At 35.0% G+C, this 15,619-nt stretch overlaps 1 protein-coding gene across 3 annotated transcripts in view; it reads left to right on the top strand.

Moving 5' to 3' along the window:
* MSR1 (macrophage scavenger receptor 1) overlaps positions 1–15,619 on the top strand; it is an 80,224-nt gene that overhangs the window by 1,972 nt on the left and 62,633 nt on the right. For 2 of the 3 annotated variants that reach the window (XM_058525095.1, XM_058525097.1), the window contains exons 2-4: positions 1,400–1,622; positions 12,477–12,583; positions 14,852–14,965. In XM_058525095.1, the coding sequence (XP_058381078.1) occupies positions 12,481–12,583; positions 14,852–14,965 (217 nt within the window). In that variant the 5' untranslated portion in view covers positions 1,400–1,622; positions 12,477–12,480. Of the gene's footprint in view, positions 1–1,399; positions 1,623–12,225; positions 12,289–12,476; positions 12,584–14,851; positions 14,966–15,619 lie in introns of those variants that run through there. The other variant, XM_058525096.1, reaches the window with a different exon arrangement.

The following is a 15,619-nucleotide window of genomic DNA, read 5'->3' on the forward strand; positions in this document are numbered from 1 at the left end:
GCACTTAACCACTACACCACTGGGCCGGCCCCTAGAGAGATTTTTTTTTCCACAAAATGTTTAGATTGGCTGAAGAATGTGGAAGTAATCAAATAGAGAAGTGGTTAGCATTGTGGAAGTAAAGGTATATACATAACAATATTACAAAGATATCCTAGAAATATAGCCCTGACAGGAATAAACCTCATTAAGATACAATTTTGGCAAGTTGGTGTCTTAGCTTATTATTCCCAGAGTCAGACTTCTCTAATCATGTAGTCTTAACAGGAATATCAAAATTTAACAATGTACAAAGGAGTTCTTAAACTCCGGAGTTTTTAAAGACAACAAAAGGACTATATTCTATAATAAGATGTATATACAAACTATAAAGGAAATAGTCTCCAGTCTCTGGTGTTAGTCTCCAGTTCCTCTTCACTGAGAATTTGGTGATAAATTTAAACTAGTGTAGTTAAGGAATAGCCTAATAGCTTTCATGCTGGTGCAACCTAGATCCACTTCTGTCCCGTCCTGGATCCTCCCTCTTGTCTACAGCTGCCTGGCTAGCACTTGTGCTGTTTGCTTCAATTCCTCTGTTACTTTTACTATTAGCCTTTAAGAATGGCTGTGTGATACTGTTGCTTTCTGTCTCTCAAATAAGGTGCACTGTTCCTGCATTCTTTCTACCAGACATACTGTCTTCTGAGAGATAGTGTTCCGTGGTGCCCATGGGCATGGCAAGACCATTGCGGCCATCTTTCAGTACGATCTCTCCCTCTTTAGAGCACCGAGAAGTGCCTATGAAATATAAACTAAATGCCTTCCCCCTGAAGAATTAGCTCTAAAACTTAGCTCATTAATGTAATGTTGTGTGTTTTTTATATGTGTTCTACTGGAACTTGAATGAGATGAAAAGTGTAAAACTCTGACAGGGTTGTGGAAGGTGAAGGACATTCCTATCCTCTGACCCCTGCCTGAGAGTCCTTTCCTCCGCTCTACTCCGGGGAAAATAACAAGTTGTTAGGTGCTCGAAAGAGGTCTGGAGATAATGCAACATCAGTACACATAGAGCTGAAATAAGCATTATTGGGTTATTAATTTTACTTGGTAGGCGTCTATATCCTTTCCTCATGTGTTTTGTGTTTGAAGCTAGAGAAAAGACATGGGAAAAAGAGTGAAGAAAAATAAACCACTTAGACACGGAGTCTTTCTTCAATGTTATATAAGATGAAAGAGGAGATAATGCAAATCAATAGAAGATAATGAGATTAATAGATGATAATAGATTGTGAGTGTGTTAAAGGAGGCATGCATATCTTATAAAAAGGGAAAGATTAATCTGCCATATATTATGTATGCTGTTACAATAACCCTCATTTCTTTTTAATTTTACTTCTCTTTTTCTTTTGTGATATCCTAGATGGAAAGAGGAATGAGTTATCTGGCAAATTTAGATTTTGCAAACTTGTGCATTGATGAGAGTCCTATTGAAACACATTGTTAAGAAAGATTTTCAACACACAAATGTGTCATTTCCTTTCTTCATGTACCAGATGCTGAAATACTATGTGATAAAGATTTTAGGTTTCATTTGTAAAGAGAGGGAAGTGGATAAATCAGTGCTGCTGTCTTCAGGACAAACGGTAAAAGAAGTTCATTTTAATGTTTTACCGAAATCGCTTCCATTGAGTATATGCGTCTACTCCATGTCTGTGTGTCTCTGTGTGTGTGTATGTGATATATATAAATATATATATAAAATCAATAATTTCTGGTAGAACTTTTTATCCTATCACTAATAATTTGATTTGGTTATTTTGATGATAAAAAATAGAGATTTCTGCAAGGTTTTCTGTGAGTGAAAAATATACTTGTGTGCATAAATATATATGAAATATATTAAATAATTTGTTGGCTGAACTAGCAAGAAATTTTTGGCATATAATTGTGCATATTTTGTTAAAAAATTATCGGCTTTATTCAAAATATGATTATACATTTTAACCAATCTATTTCCTTACTTTTCACATAATAGTTTTGGCTTTAACCTAATACCTTTTATTACCTTTACTTACTCATATAGCAAATATTAGCTGGGCATTTACTACATGCACTTCACTGAACTAGATGTAGGGAAAGGACACAAAAAATAAAATACAGTCTTGGTCTTCAGGAAGTTCATGATCTAAGACAAATAGGCATAATATAATTTGAGCACCTTAAGTAGTGTGAAAGTGCTATAGATAAGTACCGTGGGAATGGACGAGAGGCCAAAATTACTTCAAGGGGAAAAAGGACTATTAAAAAAATCTTCATGGAGATGTTAGAATTTAGGTTCATCTTGAAGAATGGGTAAGATTTACACAGCATATAATGAGGTTAGCATTCTCATTGGCCATGTAAGCATAGCGACAGAAAAGTCATAGAATGAGATTATAAATGTCTTATGTAGTAGTTAGGAGCTGATATTCCGGAAGTATGCTGCCTACGTTCAAATCCCAGCTCCCCTAGACCCTAGATGTGTAACATTAACTAGTTACTTAAACATTTTAGGTCTTGGTTTCCTAACCTTGTAAAATGGAGAAAATACTGCTGTGTACTTCATGGAGCTGCTGTGAGGATAAAATTTTAAAAGTCCTTACAAAAAAGTTGGTATTTTAAAATAATGGTGATTCATTTATTGACAGTTGTCTGTGTACCAGGCAATTTACAGAAATTATTTTTAATCTTCATAATAATTCTTTAAATTGGTATTGTAATCATATTTTATGTATATAAAGAAATTGCAGTCAAATAAAGTAAAATATTTGCCAAAGATCACATAGCTAGGAAATAGCACAGTCAACATTCAAATCCAGACTTCAGATTAAAAAACTGATGCTCTTTCTTCTTCTCCACCCAGGATGAGAATGAGTAGCATCAAGCACCATATGGATGTTTCCATTTCGTATCTTAATCCCTCCTGTGGATATACTCCTTAAGTGTAGAGCTATTGGCTTCACAAATAAGTTAATTTTATTTTCATTTCATATGTATTTTTAACTGTTCGTATAAAATCAAAGTCTCTGTTTTTAAATAATAAGGAAAGTTACAAAGTTATTATTTACCCCAAATCGTAAAGATGAAATTAACCTTAAGAGTTGGATGATAAATCTGAATAGGGAACAGTCTTAGAAGAAAGAATGTGTGGTAAATATTTATTACATATAAAGAATTTTCATATCTATATAAAGAAAGATCCCCTGGGGATGTATAAACTATTAATATAAATAAAAAAAAAACTCAAGAAGAAAAATAAATAATAAACAATGACATGGAAATATCTCTTCCACACTAATAAAAAATGCAAAAGAAAGCCACTTTGAGTTATCATTTAACTCTTATCAAAATCTAAATGACTCTAAAATAATTGCTGCTGAATAATTATTACTGAATAGTGGTGAATTTGGTTTAAAACTGCCATACTCATTTATGACTGGAATCTTTGTAAATTTGTACAATCTTTTTAAGAAGTGGTCAGACAGTAGATACTAAGAAGTTTAAAATAGTTTTCCTGTCACTTGGTGGTTCAACAAATGGTAAATTATTGCAAAGAAACATTTCAAAAGAAGAAAGCTAAATTATGAAACTATATGACATCAACATCTATATTAGTAAAACATTGCCTCTAAAGAAGAGGAGAAAAGTTTTAAAAAAAGAATTACACTATGGGAAACTGGTTACATAAATAAGATACACATATTTGATGAATTATTATGTAACCCATCCTTTCAAATTTGAAAAAATCGTTTGAAGTGTAAAAATATTAACATGATTTTAAGGGAAATGTATAAGACCAAATGATAATGTACATTATCATATCAGCTATGCAACATGGATACGTATGTAGGAAGACTCAAATTTCATATGAAAAATGAAGGCATTTGTTCTTATATTAGGGTGATGAGAATGATAGAAATTTTGTCCCAATTATCTGTAATATGGTTATAAAGTTTTTATAATAAAAACAGGAGAAAATAAAGGCTATGTTTCCAAGCAAGTTTACCCTGAAATTTTTTCATTACAGTTTTCCTGCTGGAGCTTCTGTAAACTTTTCACCCACTTTATAAAAAGCTGATATTGCAGAGATGTGTTTCACTTCTCATGAGAACGTGCTTATAATAGATTATCCTAACTCAAAAGATTTCTCAATGCTTTGTCAGTGCATTGACTTTTGGTAAGAATTGTAACTTTACGTGAAGTTGCTTTTTCTCTTAACTTTGGGAGTGAAATTTAAAGGTTCATTTGAATTGTGTGAACTGTCCACTGGCTGCTAACAAAACATTGCATGTGTATGTTCTCTAACATTACTAAAAAAATTACAATGATAATAAGCAGAGTAAAGAACTGAAGTAATCTAGTAACTCTAAGGAATACCGTCCAGGCAAAATGGGAACATTGGGGATAATATATTTTGTTTCAGTTTCCTGTTAACACATAATTCAAAGAAAAACCTTTTATTTCCCAATATGTAACAGAACTTCCTAAATTTCTACATTAGTGAAATATGAACTTTTCTTGAGGCATAACGCCAGATGAGAAACCCAGTCATCCTGCAAAATATTTTGCCTTTCATTTATTTGTGTGATTTCTTATAATGTACTTATGTATGTGATGAACACGTTCTGAGTGCCAGGAACTCTCTGGTCCTTGAACTAAAGAAATAAAAACTCCTGAATCATGGGTCTAATTTGGGTGAAAGGAGACAGGCAATAGACAAGATAAATAAGGAAAAAGTATTTCATGTTAGATGGTGACAGGTTTTGGGGAGAAAACACCAAGCCAGGAAAGAGAAGAGGAAGTGAAAGAGATAGGTTGCAATTTTAAATTTGATGCTCCAGAAAGATCTGCCTGAAAGAGTGAGGTTTTAGTCATGACCTCAGTGAGATGGGAAGGTGTTCATGGGTTTTGAGCAGAAGAGTGACAAGATCTGACTAACTTTTTAAGAGGAACATTCAAGACACCATGTAGAGAATAAGGTGGAAGGAGGAAGAGTGAAGCTGACAGGCCAGCTAGGGAGCTATTAAAATAGTCCAGGTGAGAAAGCTGATGGGATTTGGACCAGGATGGTAGTAGGGGAGGTGATGAGAAGCAGTCAGTTTCTACATAGGGTTGGAAAAACCAAACCAACAGGATCTGATGATAGATTGGATGTAGGGGATGAGAGAAGGTGTAGGACAAAGACCTCTAGATTTGGGCCATATTAGACTCCAACATTGCATATACAAGTCTGGAGTTAAGAGGAGACGTCTGGGCAAGAGATAGAAATGGAAGAGTCATCAGCTTTAGAGAATGTATTTAAAGCAATGAGGGTAGTGAGATCACCAAGGGGGTGAATAAAGCTGGAAAGAGGACAAGAACTGGGACCTGGCACACTCCAGTGTTAATAGGTTTGGGAGATGAAGAGGACTAAGAAGCAGGGAAAACTAAAACTCCTTTCAATGTACCACCGCCATGCAACCTTCAGTATCTCTTTTCCACAGAAAAGCGTGAACATGGCCCGATTTCTGGTATACACTCCAGGCCTTTCATTTTTATACATTGACTACTTTCTGACCTCTCAAGAATCTGCTTCTGACTCGACCATAAATAAAACAGCTCAAATTCCACGTGGCCAGTTATGGATGTCCTTGCATGCCTTGAGATTCTTTTCTCTTCTCCATGACCCTGACTTCTTGTTCTTCCATAGTGTCAGAGGTTCTTCTTTATCTTTAGTGCTGGGTCTTCTTCCTTTCCTTGCCCACTAAACATGTTTCTTCTCAAGTTTATGTCCCCCATATTTTTTTCCTGAAAAATACTTTCTACTGTATGATTTTTTTTCTCCTATTCTTTAAGTGCTACATTTTGATGCTTGTTCATCAATTCTTTTAATTTCCTTCTCTTTCTTAATGCCTCTTGGATTCTCCCCCTTAATTGCCTACCCCACTGCTACTATCCAAGATGCCTGTCTGGGGTAGAGAAAAATGAGCTGAAATCCAAAAATTGGGAAGGCACGGCTCTGAAGAAGTCAGGAGTTGCTGAGCATCAGATATGGGTCTTGTGTGTGAGAAGGATCTAGAATCAAGCCTTGGCTTCTGGTTTGAGTGATCATGTTTTTCTAGCCTCTCTATATTACCTCTGTATTGTCATATACCTGGCTGTATCATGCATGCCCCACTACACTTTAAATAGATGATAATAATAAATGATTATAATAATAAACAGATAATATAAATGCATGATATACCAACAGTAAAAATCCTGGAAAAAGAAAAGTTAGGTTGATGTGGAAAATACATCATTGTAGCTAGTTGTGTTATTATAAAAAATCCGCCTCCAAGACATGAGATCTGAGCTGGATATGTTGGTTTGGTCAGTATGCAGGTAGTAGTTCAAGCCGTGGAAGTAGATGAGGTTCTCAGAGACAGTATGGCGACCAGTATGGACAGTAAGAATAAAAGAAAGTGACAAGGGAAAATGCCAGCAATCCTGTGGCAGCACCATCTATGATTAACCTAATCTTTTTTTTTCTGGAAAAAAATGTACCAATATTTCATATAGTTCATGATGAACCAGCCCCTGTTATACACTGCCTCAGAAAACCAACAAAACTTCCTGCAATGCACCAACGGGAATATTTTTCAGTCATCATTCCACTCAACAGATTTTTTTTTCTTTTTTTGCTGAGGAAGATTAGCCCTGAACTAACATCTGTGCCAGTCTTCCTCTATTTTATATGTGTGTCACCACCACAGCATGGCTTGACAAGTGATGTAGGTCTCTACTCAGGGTCCGAACCTGGGAACCCAGGCTGCCAAAGTGGAGCACACAGAACTTTAACCACCCAGCCATGGGGCCAGGCCCTCCACTCAACAGATTATAGTGTTCATCTCCCTTCCAGCCCTCCACATCTCTCAGGGTTTTATACAGCCCAGATATGGTCAGTTAGGCTAATCCACTTGTAGACATTTATTAGAGAGTTTTCTTTTTCAAAATTTTAATAAATCTACCCAAAGAAACCATAGTTTGAAATACAGTAATCTACAAAATGTTTATTTTCATCTATATAAGCCTATAAAAGACAGATCAAAGCTTAGAGGCCTAACAAAAAACAAAATTGAGCTTAATTTCTATTTCAGGGTGAAAAGGAAATAAGCAAAAAAATATTTAATGGACAATATATATGTATTTTATCACTAGTAATATAAACCAAGTCACTACTGCCAAATTGAAGAATAATTTTTTACTTAATTTGTATAGGTATACCTTTAAAAAAAAATGGAAAATTCCTTTAAATTAAAGACCACATTCCCCAACCATTTTGGGTATTAAGGCAGTTGTGCATCATGTGTCTATGTGAGAAATGTAGCAATATGGTTGTTTGAGATCGTTCCCTCTTATTTCCATCAGGATTTGATGGTGTTTAAATTGCATCACGCTGTTACCTAAAACAATAAAGGTAACACAGAAATCAGGATAGATGTTTTCATGGCAGCTGGCCGGTTCAGACTATTACAGTTGCAAAATGAAGCTGATGCTAAGATTTCTGGCAGACTAAAAGATAAAGAAGAAAGCAAATTGGATCACACTGTTTTGGGTTACAGAAAAGATACAGACACATCTGCAAACATAATTTTGTCTTAAACTAAACCTCAGGAGAAATGGGTTAATCACACAAATTTTTCCCTAAAGCACTGTAAGTGATATAGAGGGGACAGTCTCTGTTTCATTATGATGAAATTATTATAGGTAATATTTGTTGAGTACTTACTATGTGACTGGTTCTAAGTGCTTATTTATTTATTTTTACCTTTTGACCTCTTTCACCCATTTCTCCCACCCTCTACCCTCTGTCTCTGGCAACCACCAATCTGTTCTCCGTATCTATGAGCTTGGTCTTTTTCTTTTTTTTTTTAGAACCCACATACATACATTATTTGTCTTTCTCTGTCTGACATTTCACTTAGCATAATGCCTTCAAGGTCCATCCGTGTTGTCACAAATGGCAAGATTTCATTCTCTTTTTATGGGTGAGTAATATTTCATTGTATATATACATCACATTTTCTTTATCCATTCATCCATCAATGAACACTTCCATATAGCTTCCATATCTTGGCTATAGTAAATAATACTGCAATGAACACAGGGCTGCGTATATCTATCTTTTTGAATTAGTGTTTTTGTTTGCTTTGGATGGGTACCCAGAAGTGAAATTTCTGGGTCATATGGTAGTTCTATTTTTAACTTTTTGAGGAAACTCCATACTGTTTTACATAGTGGCTGTACCAATATACATTCCTGCCAACAGTGCACAAAGGTTCCCTTTTCTCCACATCTTCGCCAATACTTGTTACTTCTTGTCTTTTTGATAAAAGCCATTCTAACAGGTGAGAGGTGATATCTCATTGTGGTTTTGATTTGCATGTCCCCAATGATTAATGATGTTGAGCATCTTTTCTTGTACCTGTTGGTCATCTGTATGTCTTCTTTGGAAAAACATCTATTCAGATCTTCTGCCCATTATTCAATCAAATTGTTTGGTTTTTTGTTGTTGAGTTGTATGAATTTTTTTTATATTTTGGGTATTAGCCCCTTATCAGCCCCTTATTTGCAAATATTTTCCTCCATTCAGTAGGTTGTCTTTTCATTTTGTTGATGGTTTCTTTTGCTGTGCAGAAGCCTTGTAGTTTGATATTGTCCCATTTGTTTATTTTCGTTTTTGTTGCTTTTGCTTTTGGTGTCAGATTCAAAAAATCATCACCAACACCAATGTCAAGGAGCTTGTCGCCTATGATTTCTTCTAGGAGTTTTACAGTTTCAGGTTTTATGTTCAACTCTTTAATCCATTTTGACTTAAGTTTTGTGTATAGTGTAAGATAGTGATTTGTATAGTTATATCTTCAATATTATATTTGAAGTAGGCTGTGAAAGCCGGATTAATTTATGTAATCAGAAAAATGAAAGAAGTAATTGATGAGTAGGATGTCCCCAGCTATTTGCCTCTCTGGTCTCTTCCCCTGGGCCCTCTGCTCAGAGCTCCTTCTTCCATGATGCTGATCCACTCTAGTTCCCATGTTCCTCATGCCTTCATGCTCTTTAAAATAGTTTCCATCCCTGGAATATTTTTCTTACTCAAAATTCCTGCTCATTTTTCAAAACTCTGATAAAGTGTCATCTTTTCTGTGTTCTCACCTTAACTAGCCACTTTCCCAAAAGAGTTAATCACTCTCTTTTGGACTATTCTTGTGCTTTCTATGTGTGTATATATATATATATATTTATTTATTTATTATATATTAAAATATATATGATTATTTATAAAGATTTTAGTCTTTCGCATTAGGACATAGAATATTTGATGGTTGAGAATATTCTATAAAAAATGACCTTGACCTTCTAGTGACTTGCACAGTGCTTAATATAATGACTCATAGTAGGAACTGGTTGGACTGGCCTATGTAAAGTGATAGGTATTTCCATCTTAAAGTCATTGATGAAAAATATCGCAATATTTACCACCTATTTTTTTGTTTTCATAACGTGGCCTCTAGCATTCTAGAGCCACCTAAAGAAAAAAGTGGGATTCCTTCTTTCTCCCAAGAAGAGTCCTTTAAGCCAAGGAGGCCCTGTGGGTTCTAAATTGCACATTTATTTGAAGGTACATGTGGAGCTTCTGAGAAAATATATGGACAAAAATAACATTCATTCTGCTTTATTGAGGCCAAGATTAGATCAGTGAATTATCATGCTGGATTTGCCACTTTCTTTTCTCTTTAAAATAATAAAATGTTTAAGTTTGCTGTAAGAAGCATTCATACAGCCTTTAACAAAGGTCTATAATATATACATTTAAAGGGCTAAACACACAGGGAGTGATTTGAGAGAAATCTCCCAAGATAATTTGAGGAATATGTATTGTTGCTGAAGCTCAAGAAGATATTTTTTTCGTGAAAACAGATCTTCATTAAAGACATGTTAACGGTCAGATTGCTCAAGGCAAATATTTCAGAGAGAGAGAGAGCAAGTTCCTGACTTTCCATCTACATTGGGGATGCATGTTGAAGAGTGGTTCTCAAGGAGGGAAGGGTGTTTGGAAATGTGTGGGAATGAAGTTTTTAGATTTTTTGTGGGGGACATAATTGACCGTTAGTGGCTGACATCCAGGAGTGACAAACATCCTACACAGCTAAGATACTCCTTCACAAAAAGGACTTGTCCCAGCCAAAATGCTAGTAATGTTCCCTTGAGAACTACAATGGAATGTGGCCATAACTAGTTGCCAGTTGGATCTGACAAAATGAAAATGAATGCTGATTAGGAACAGGCTAGAGTGAGTGGTACGTTCTCAACAGCATAACATAATCACCCAGCTGCAAGATTTGGTTCCTGTTCCAGGAAACTATCAAAAGAGTAAGAATGTAGAATAGAAAAATAAAATCTGAATTATGGACAAAACCTATTTACCAAAAAGTTCTCTATCAGAAGAAGCACATCTTTTTGGTCCCTGTATCTCCAAACATCCATTTTGTTTAAAAAAACAAAAACAAAACTACTATATGAGACTAATAACTTACGAAAAACAAAACGGATCATTCATTCAACAAATATTTATCATTCCAGGTTGCTTTAGGCTCTGGTAATATAATGTTGAACAAAAACAGACATGGTCCCTTCTCTTACATAGTTCACAGTCTAGAGAGATTTATCATACTCAAAAGGTTTCACTTTTTTAATAAAAATATTCCCATCTAAAAGACTGAATAATATAAGAGATGTTTCTTTTGTATTTAAGTGAAAATGGAGTCATAATGTCTCAAATATTAGGACCAAAACCAAAGTCAAACACACAGAGTAGGGGCCAGTACGCCGACTGAAGGGAAAGGATTTCTAGTTACATAGCAAGGGTGTCTAAATGTATAATTTGTGAGCCCATCCTTTATAAACTTGCGTTCAAAGATAAAAATCTTTGGCACGTTGTCCCAGTTGCTTTGAACTACAGTTTTAAAATGAATTTAGCTAAGCTTTATTGTCATCTCAGTTTTTAAAATTATTTGTTTGTTCATTTGTTTTGCTTGGAAAGTAAAACCGTCACCCAAATCAACTAGTAGAGTGAATTTAAAAGGTGGAAATGGCAAGAGAGGCTGCATCCGAATTATCCAATTTGGTTTTCTATAATGGTCAATTTTCCCAGATAGCTGTTTATTTCTTTTACTTTGCCTCAGCCTAAGAAAAGAAGATGTAGGTCCTAAACCTTCGCCCTCCGCTCCCTTCCTCCACAGTGGCCAAATAGGATTTACAGAAACTAGGACCAATCCACACAATGATGCGTGTACAAAGATCGTCATTAAAAACTGCGAAATAAAGAATCTCCTTGGTAATATTTAAAAAAATATATTGACAGGAGTTGAGTCACATCCTTACTTGTCAATACCTCTCCCCAAGGCACAACGAACGTTTGCATATGAATGATTGTCCTTCATTTCCTGGACAAGATGTGAGTTTCGTGTCCTGGAGCTGCCAATGTACTCAGTTACAACTACGCCTGTGTTAAATCCATAATTCAGCTTTAGAGAAAATAAGAAATGATCAGAAGATGTTGACTTTAAGCTAAATTTATCAATCAAATGAATTGAACTGTTTCCAAGAAAAAGTCATACAATTTCTTTTCATGGAAAATGTTCTTAAAATGTGGTCCTCAGACTGGCAGCAGCAGCATTACTAGAGAACTTGTTGAAGTTGCAAATTCTTGACCTTCACTCCAAATATCAGAAACTGTGGGGGTGAGGCCCATCAACCTGTTTTTAATGAAGCCTTTCAAATGATTCTGATGTGTCTTAAAGAGACATAGGCATAGATTTTGTCATAGAATATAGATTGAACTTAAAAATTACAAGAACATATTTGTGATGCTGTCAATGTATAATGAGAAAAGTCCTGAAAAAATAAATAAATACAGGTAAGGAGAAAAAGAAACTAAATTTTTCCTGTGGTTCCTAATCTAGTGACTAGATTTTATCTTTCGAAAGTGATAAACAGATGCCTTAGCAGAAGAAAAACTGGCTCATGAAGCCCTGATAGAAGGTCACAGGAAATAGTTGCTCCAAATTTTGCGCAACTGTTGGTTCTAAGGGAAATTATTTTTTTCTTTTCAGCTAAACAGTTGTTTTCTGTTACTTGGGAAAATATTTTTTTTAGCTAAGAAAGAAAAGCTACTTCTCACTGTCAAAACACGCATCTACAAACACAGACAGACATTTGTACATAGACAGATACATGAGTAGTTTCCACGTAAGTCTGTCTTTTAATGTTAAAATTTTACAACTTATGGAAAGGTTTAATATTTGGTGTATATGGCAGATATGTAAATTTAGCTAATTATACTTGTTTCTTTATAATTAAAATTCAGTTTGAAACATTATGCCAAAGGTCCTAGACATTTCATGTGTAATTGATACATTTTTCCATGTGTTTGATAGAAGTATGGACCAGTGGGATAGATTTCCTGACCAACAGGAGGACATTGATAACTATTCAGAATCTGTGAAGTTTGATGCTCGCTCCATGACAGCTTTGCTCCCTCCGAGTAAGTAGAAGAAGGGTGGGGTGCCCGTGGAAGTTGTCCTCACACTTATAGACACCATGTAAAATTATAATCTTGAGACATACCTTAAATGTGTATAAACGTTAAAATAATTCTTATTGGATAAATAGGTCTTCTCTCTTGAGATAGAATAGAAAATAAGCTTAAGTTAAAGTAAAGAAGCACTGTAATAGAGTAAATCAGTCCACAATATTGATTGAGTCCTCTGGTTTCGCAGTCACTGAACTAGGTCCTGGAGCTGACTATGACCCTAGAATCATGAATTAATATTTGAAAATCACAGGTGGTCAGTACTTGTATTCGTTTCTTAGGGCTGCTGTAGCAAATTACCACAATTTGGGTGGCTTAAAACAACAGACATTTATTCTCTCATAGTTCTGAAGGCCAGAAGTCTGAAGTTAAGGCGCCAGCAAGGCCATGCTCCCTCTGAGGGCTCTAGGGAAGAATCCTTCCTTGCCTCTTCCTAGCTTCTAGTGGCTCCTGGGAATTCTTAGCTTTCCTTGGCTTGTAACTGCGTCATTCTAATCTCTGCCTCTAGCTTCACGGGGTCCTCTTCCCTGTGTCTTTACGTGTCCTCTTCTCGTCTTATAAATACACAAATCATTGGTTAAGGCCCACCCTAATCCACTGTGACCTCATCTTAACTTGATTACACCTGCAAAGACCCTGTTTCCAAATAAGGTCACATTCACAGGTACCAAGAGTTAGGATTTCAACAATATCTTCTGGGGGACACAACTCAATCCACAGTAGTGCTGAAACAGATGTTTGTACAGGTTATAAGAGCTCGAAAGGAGCAGTACTCAGCCGTATCTGGGCAGGATCCTTTAAGACAGCAGGACGGAGTTGCTTATAGTTCTGCTAAGCTTTAGAGACTGAAACATTTGGCAAAAGTATGGGGTGGATGGGGGAAGAGCCATAGAGAGTTTTCAGTCAGAGGAAGCAGAAAATGCAATGATATAAGATTATATATGAGTTCTCACATAGACAAACCTGAAATACAGACCACAGTCCCAAGGCATGATGGATCTTGTGTGCCCTGCAAACGATGAATGGGATGATATGGCACCAATGAGACAGAAGGAAAAAAGATAATGGTAAAAGCTGTTAAAGGTGGAGATTGAGGAGAGAAGACAGAGGCATTGGGGACAGAGAAAAGCAACAGAAACTTTTGAGAACTAATTAAAAGGCAGAATACTGAGAACTTACTGTAAATTGCAGATAAGGGAGAAGATGACTCGTGGGTTTCAGGCTTAATCAACCTGGCGGATGGAATATTCCATCTTGCTTATATTGTGGGTTGTTCTTTTTGGTTTTGTTTAGATCTTTTCTTTCCTTTATTTTCTTTTTCTTTTCTTCTTAAAAATTTCCTCTCCTTTTCAATCCCATTATCAAACAATGTCTAAACCTTTGTGTTTAATTTAGGAGTTTAAAACCTGAAAACAAAATTTACATTTTTATTGAGCAATAAAAGCAATGGTGGTAGGAAAGAAGATTTTAATTGATGTTTTATTCATCTAATGAGAGAAATGTCTTCCTCTTCTACCAAGATTCCCTTCTACATCGAGTTATCTTTTCCACAGTTAGCATCCCATTATGTGAATCAGTGTTGAATATAAATGAATAATGCTACAATATTAATATGTTCTGAAATATCCAGGGAATGGGCTTCATTGATCCATTCTAAAGTTTACTCAAAATGTGAATAATTTTATTTCATTTTTTCTTTGTTTTACGTCATGTTCAAATCATAAGATGCATCCAAATACAAAATTACTGAGATGGAAATGGAAAAGAAAATTTGCACAATTACTATTGAAAATAAATGATTCTTTTATCTGATTTAAAATCTGAAAAAAATCATAATTATATAGTTAGTTGAGGAATTTTATTTTCGCCCAGAATATATTCCAATATGAAAGCGAAGAATAAAATTTATATTTGCATATGTATCGATATTAAAAGTTATCAACTATATACCACAAAATGAGACAAGTACAACTTGCAGAGGGTAGTAACTTTGTCATGAAGTTTAGATAAGTAAATCAAATGTCCATAGTGATACCTGTATTGGCTTTTTCTGTGACTATCCCTTTTCCTTCCTACTGAATAAACAAGGACCTATTTTTTTTATTTCTTTTTTATTCCAATAGGCTTGGTAATAACAATATAATTGGAGATTACAAAAATTTTAATAAAATAAGAAGAGTAAGTTTTCTAACTGTAGGTTGGGATTTTGTTTTTTTTTAGATCCTAAAAATGGCCCTGCCCTTCAAGAGAAACTGAAGTCCTTCAAAACTGCACTGATTGCCCTCTATCTCCTTGTGTTTGTAGTTCTCATACCTATCATCGGAATGGTGGCAGGTACAGTATTCTAGAGTTCTGAAACTCTGCCACTCATCCTGTGAAGTAGTTATTGTAGAAGCAAAAAGAAGCATTCAGTTTTTTGTATGTGGGAGATTCATAAGGGAAACTTCATATCACAAAGTGTTCCTCAAATTTATTGAATGAAAAAATAGATTCTGCAAAGTTATTATGTGGAAAAAATAGAAGAAAAAGAAATAGAATAGAAAATGAAAGATTAAGATAAAAATATAGATATGTGAAGGTATGATGGAAAAGATTAGACCATTTCAAAAATATGTTATCCTCTGAAGTCCTCTATACTTCTAGTGGTGGGTCACAAATTTCATGATAAATATTCTAGTTGCCAATGTGAAGATAAAACCATGACTGTTTTCATTAACAATGTCTAAAATATAAACACAAGCCAGTTGTTGAGGAAAAGCTTTTCTACTCTTAGTATTGAAAGAAATATGGAAAGAAATATTCCTGTAAGTCTTCAAAAAGAGGAGACCTTGCAAAATAATGGACTGCAACTCAGTAATATCCTTATAATTTGTACAGTCACATTTCATAAGGCTATTATTTAAAATATTTCTAAAAATAACCTGATAGCATCCTTTCAAAGAAAAATATTAAAAAGGACACTTTACATGGGCTCAACCTATTTTCCAG

This window comes from Diceros bicornis, chromosome 29 (genome assembly GCF_020826845.1).
Source record: "Diceros bicornis minor isolate mBicDic1 chromosome 29, mDicBic1.mat.cur, whole genome shotgun sequence".
Classification (NCBI taxonomy): Eukaryota; Metazoa; Chordata; class Mammalia; order Perissodactyla; family Rhinocerotidae; genus Diceros; species Diceros bicornis.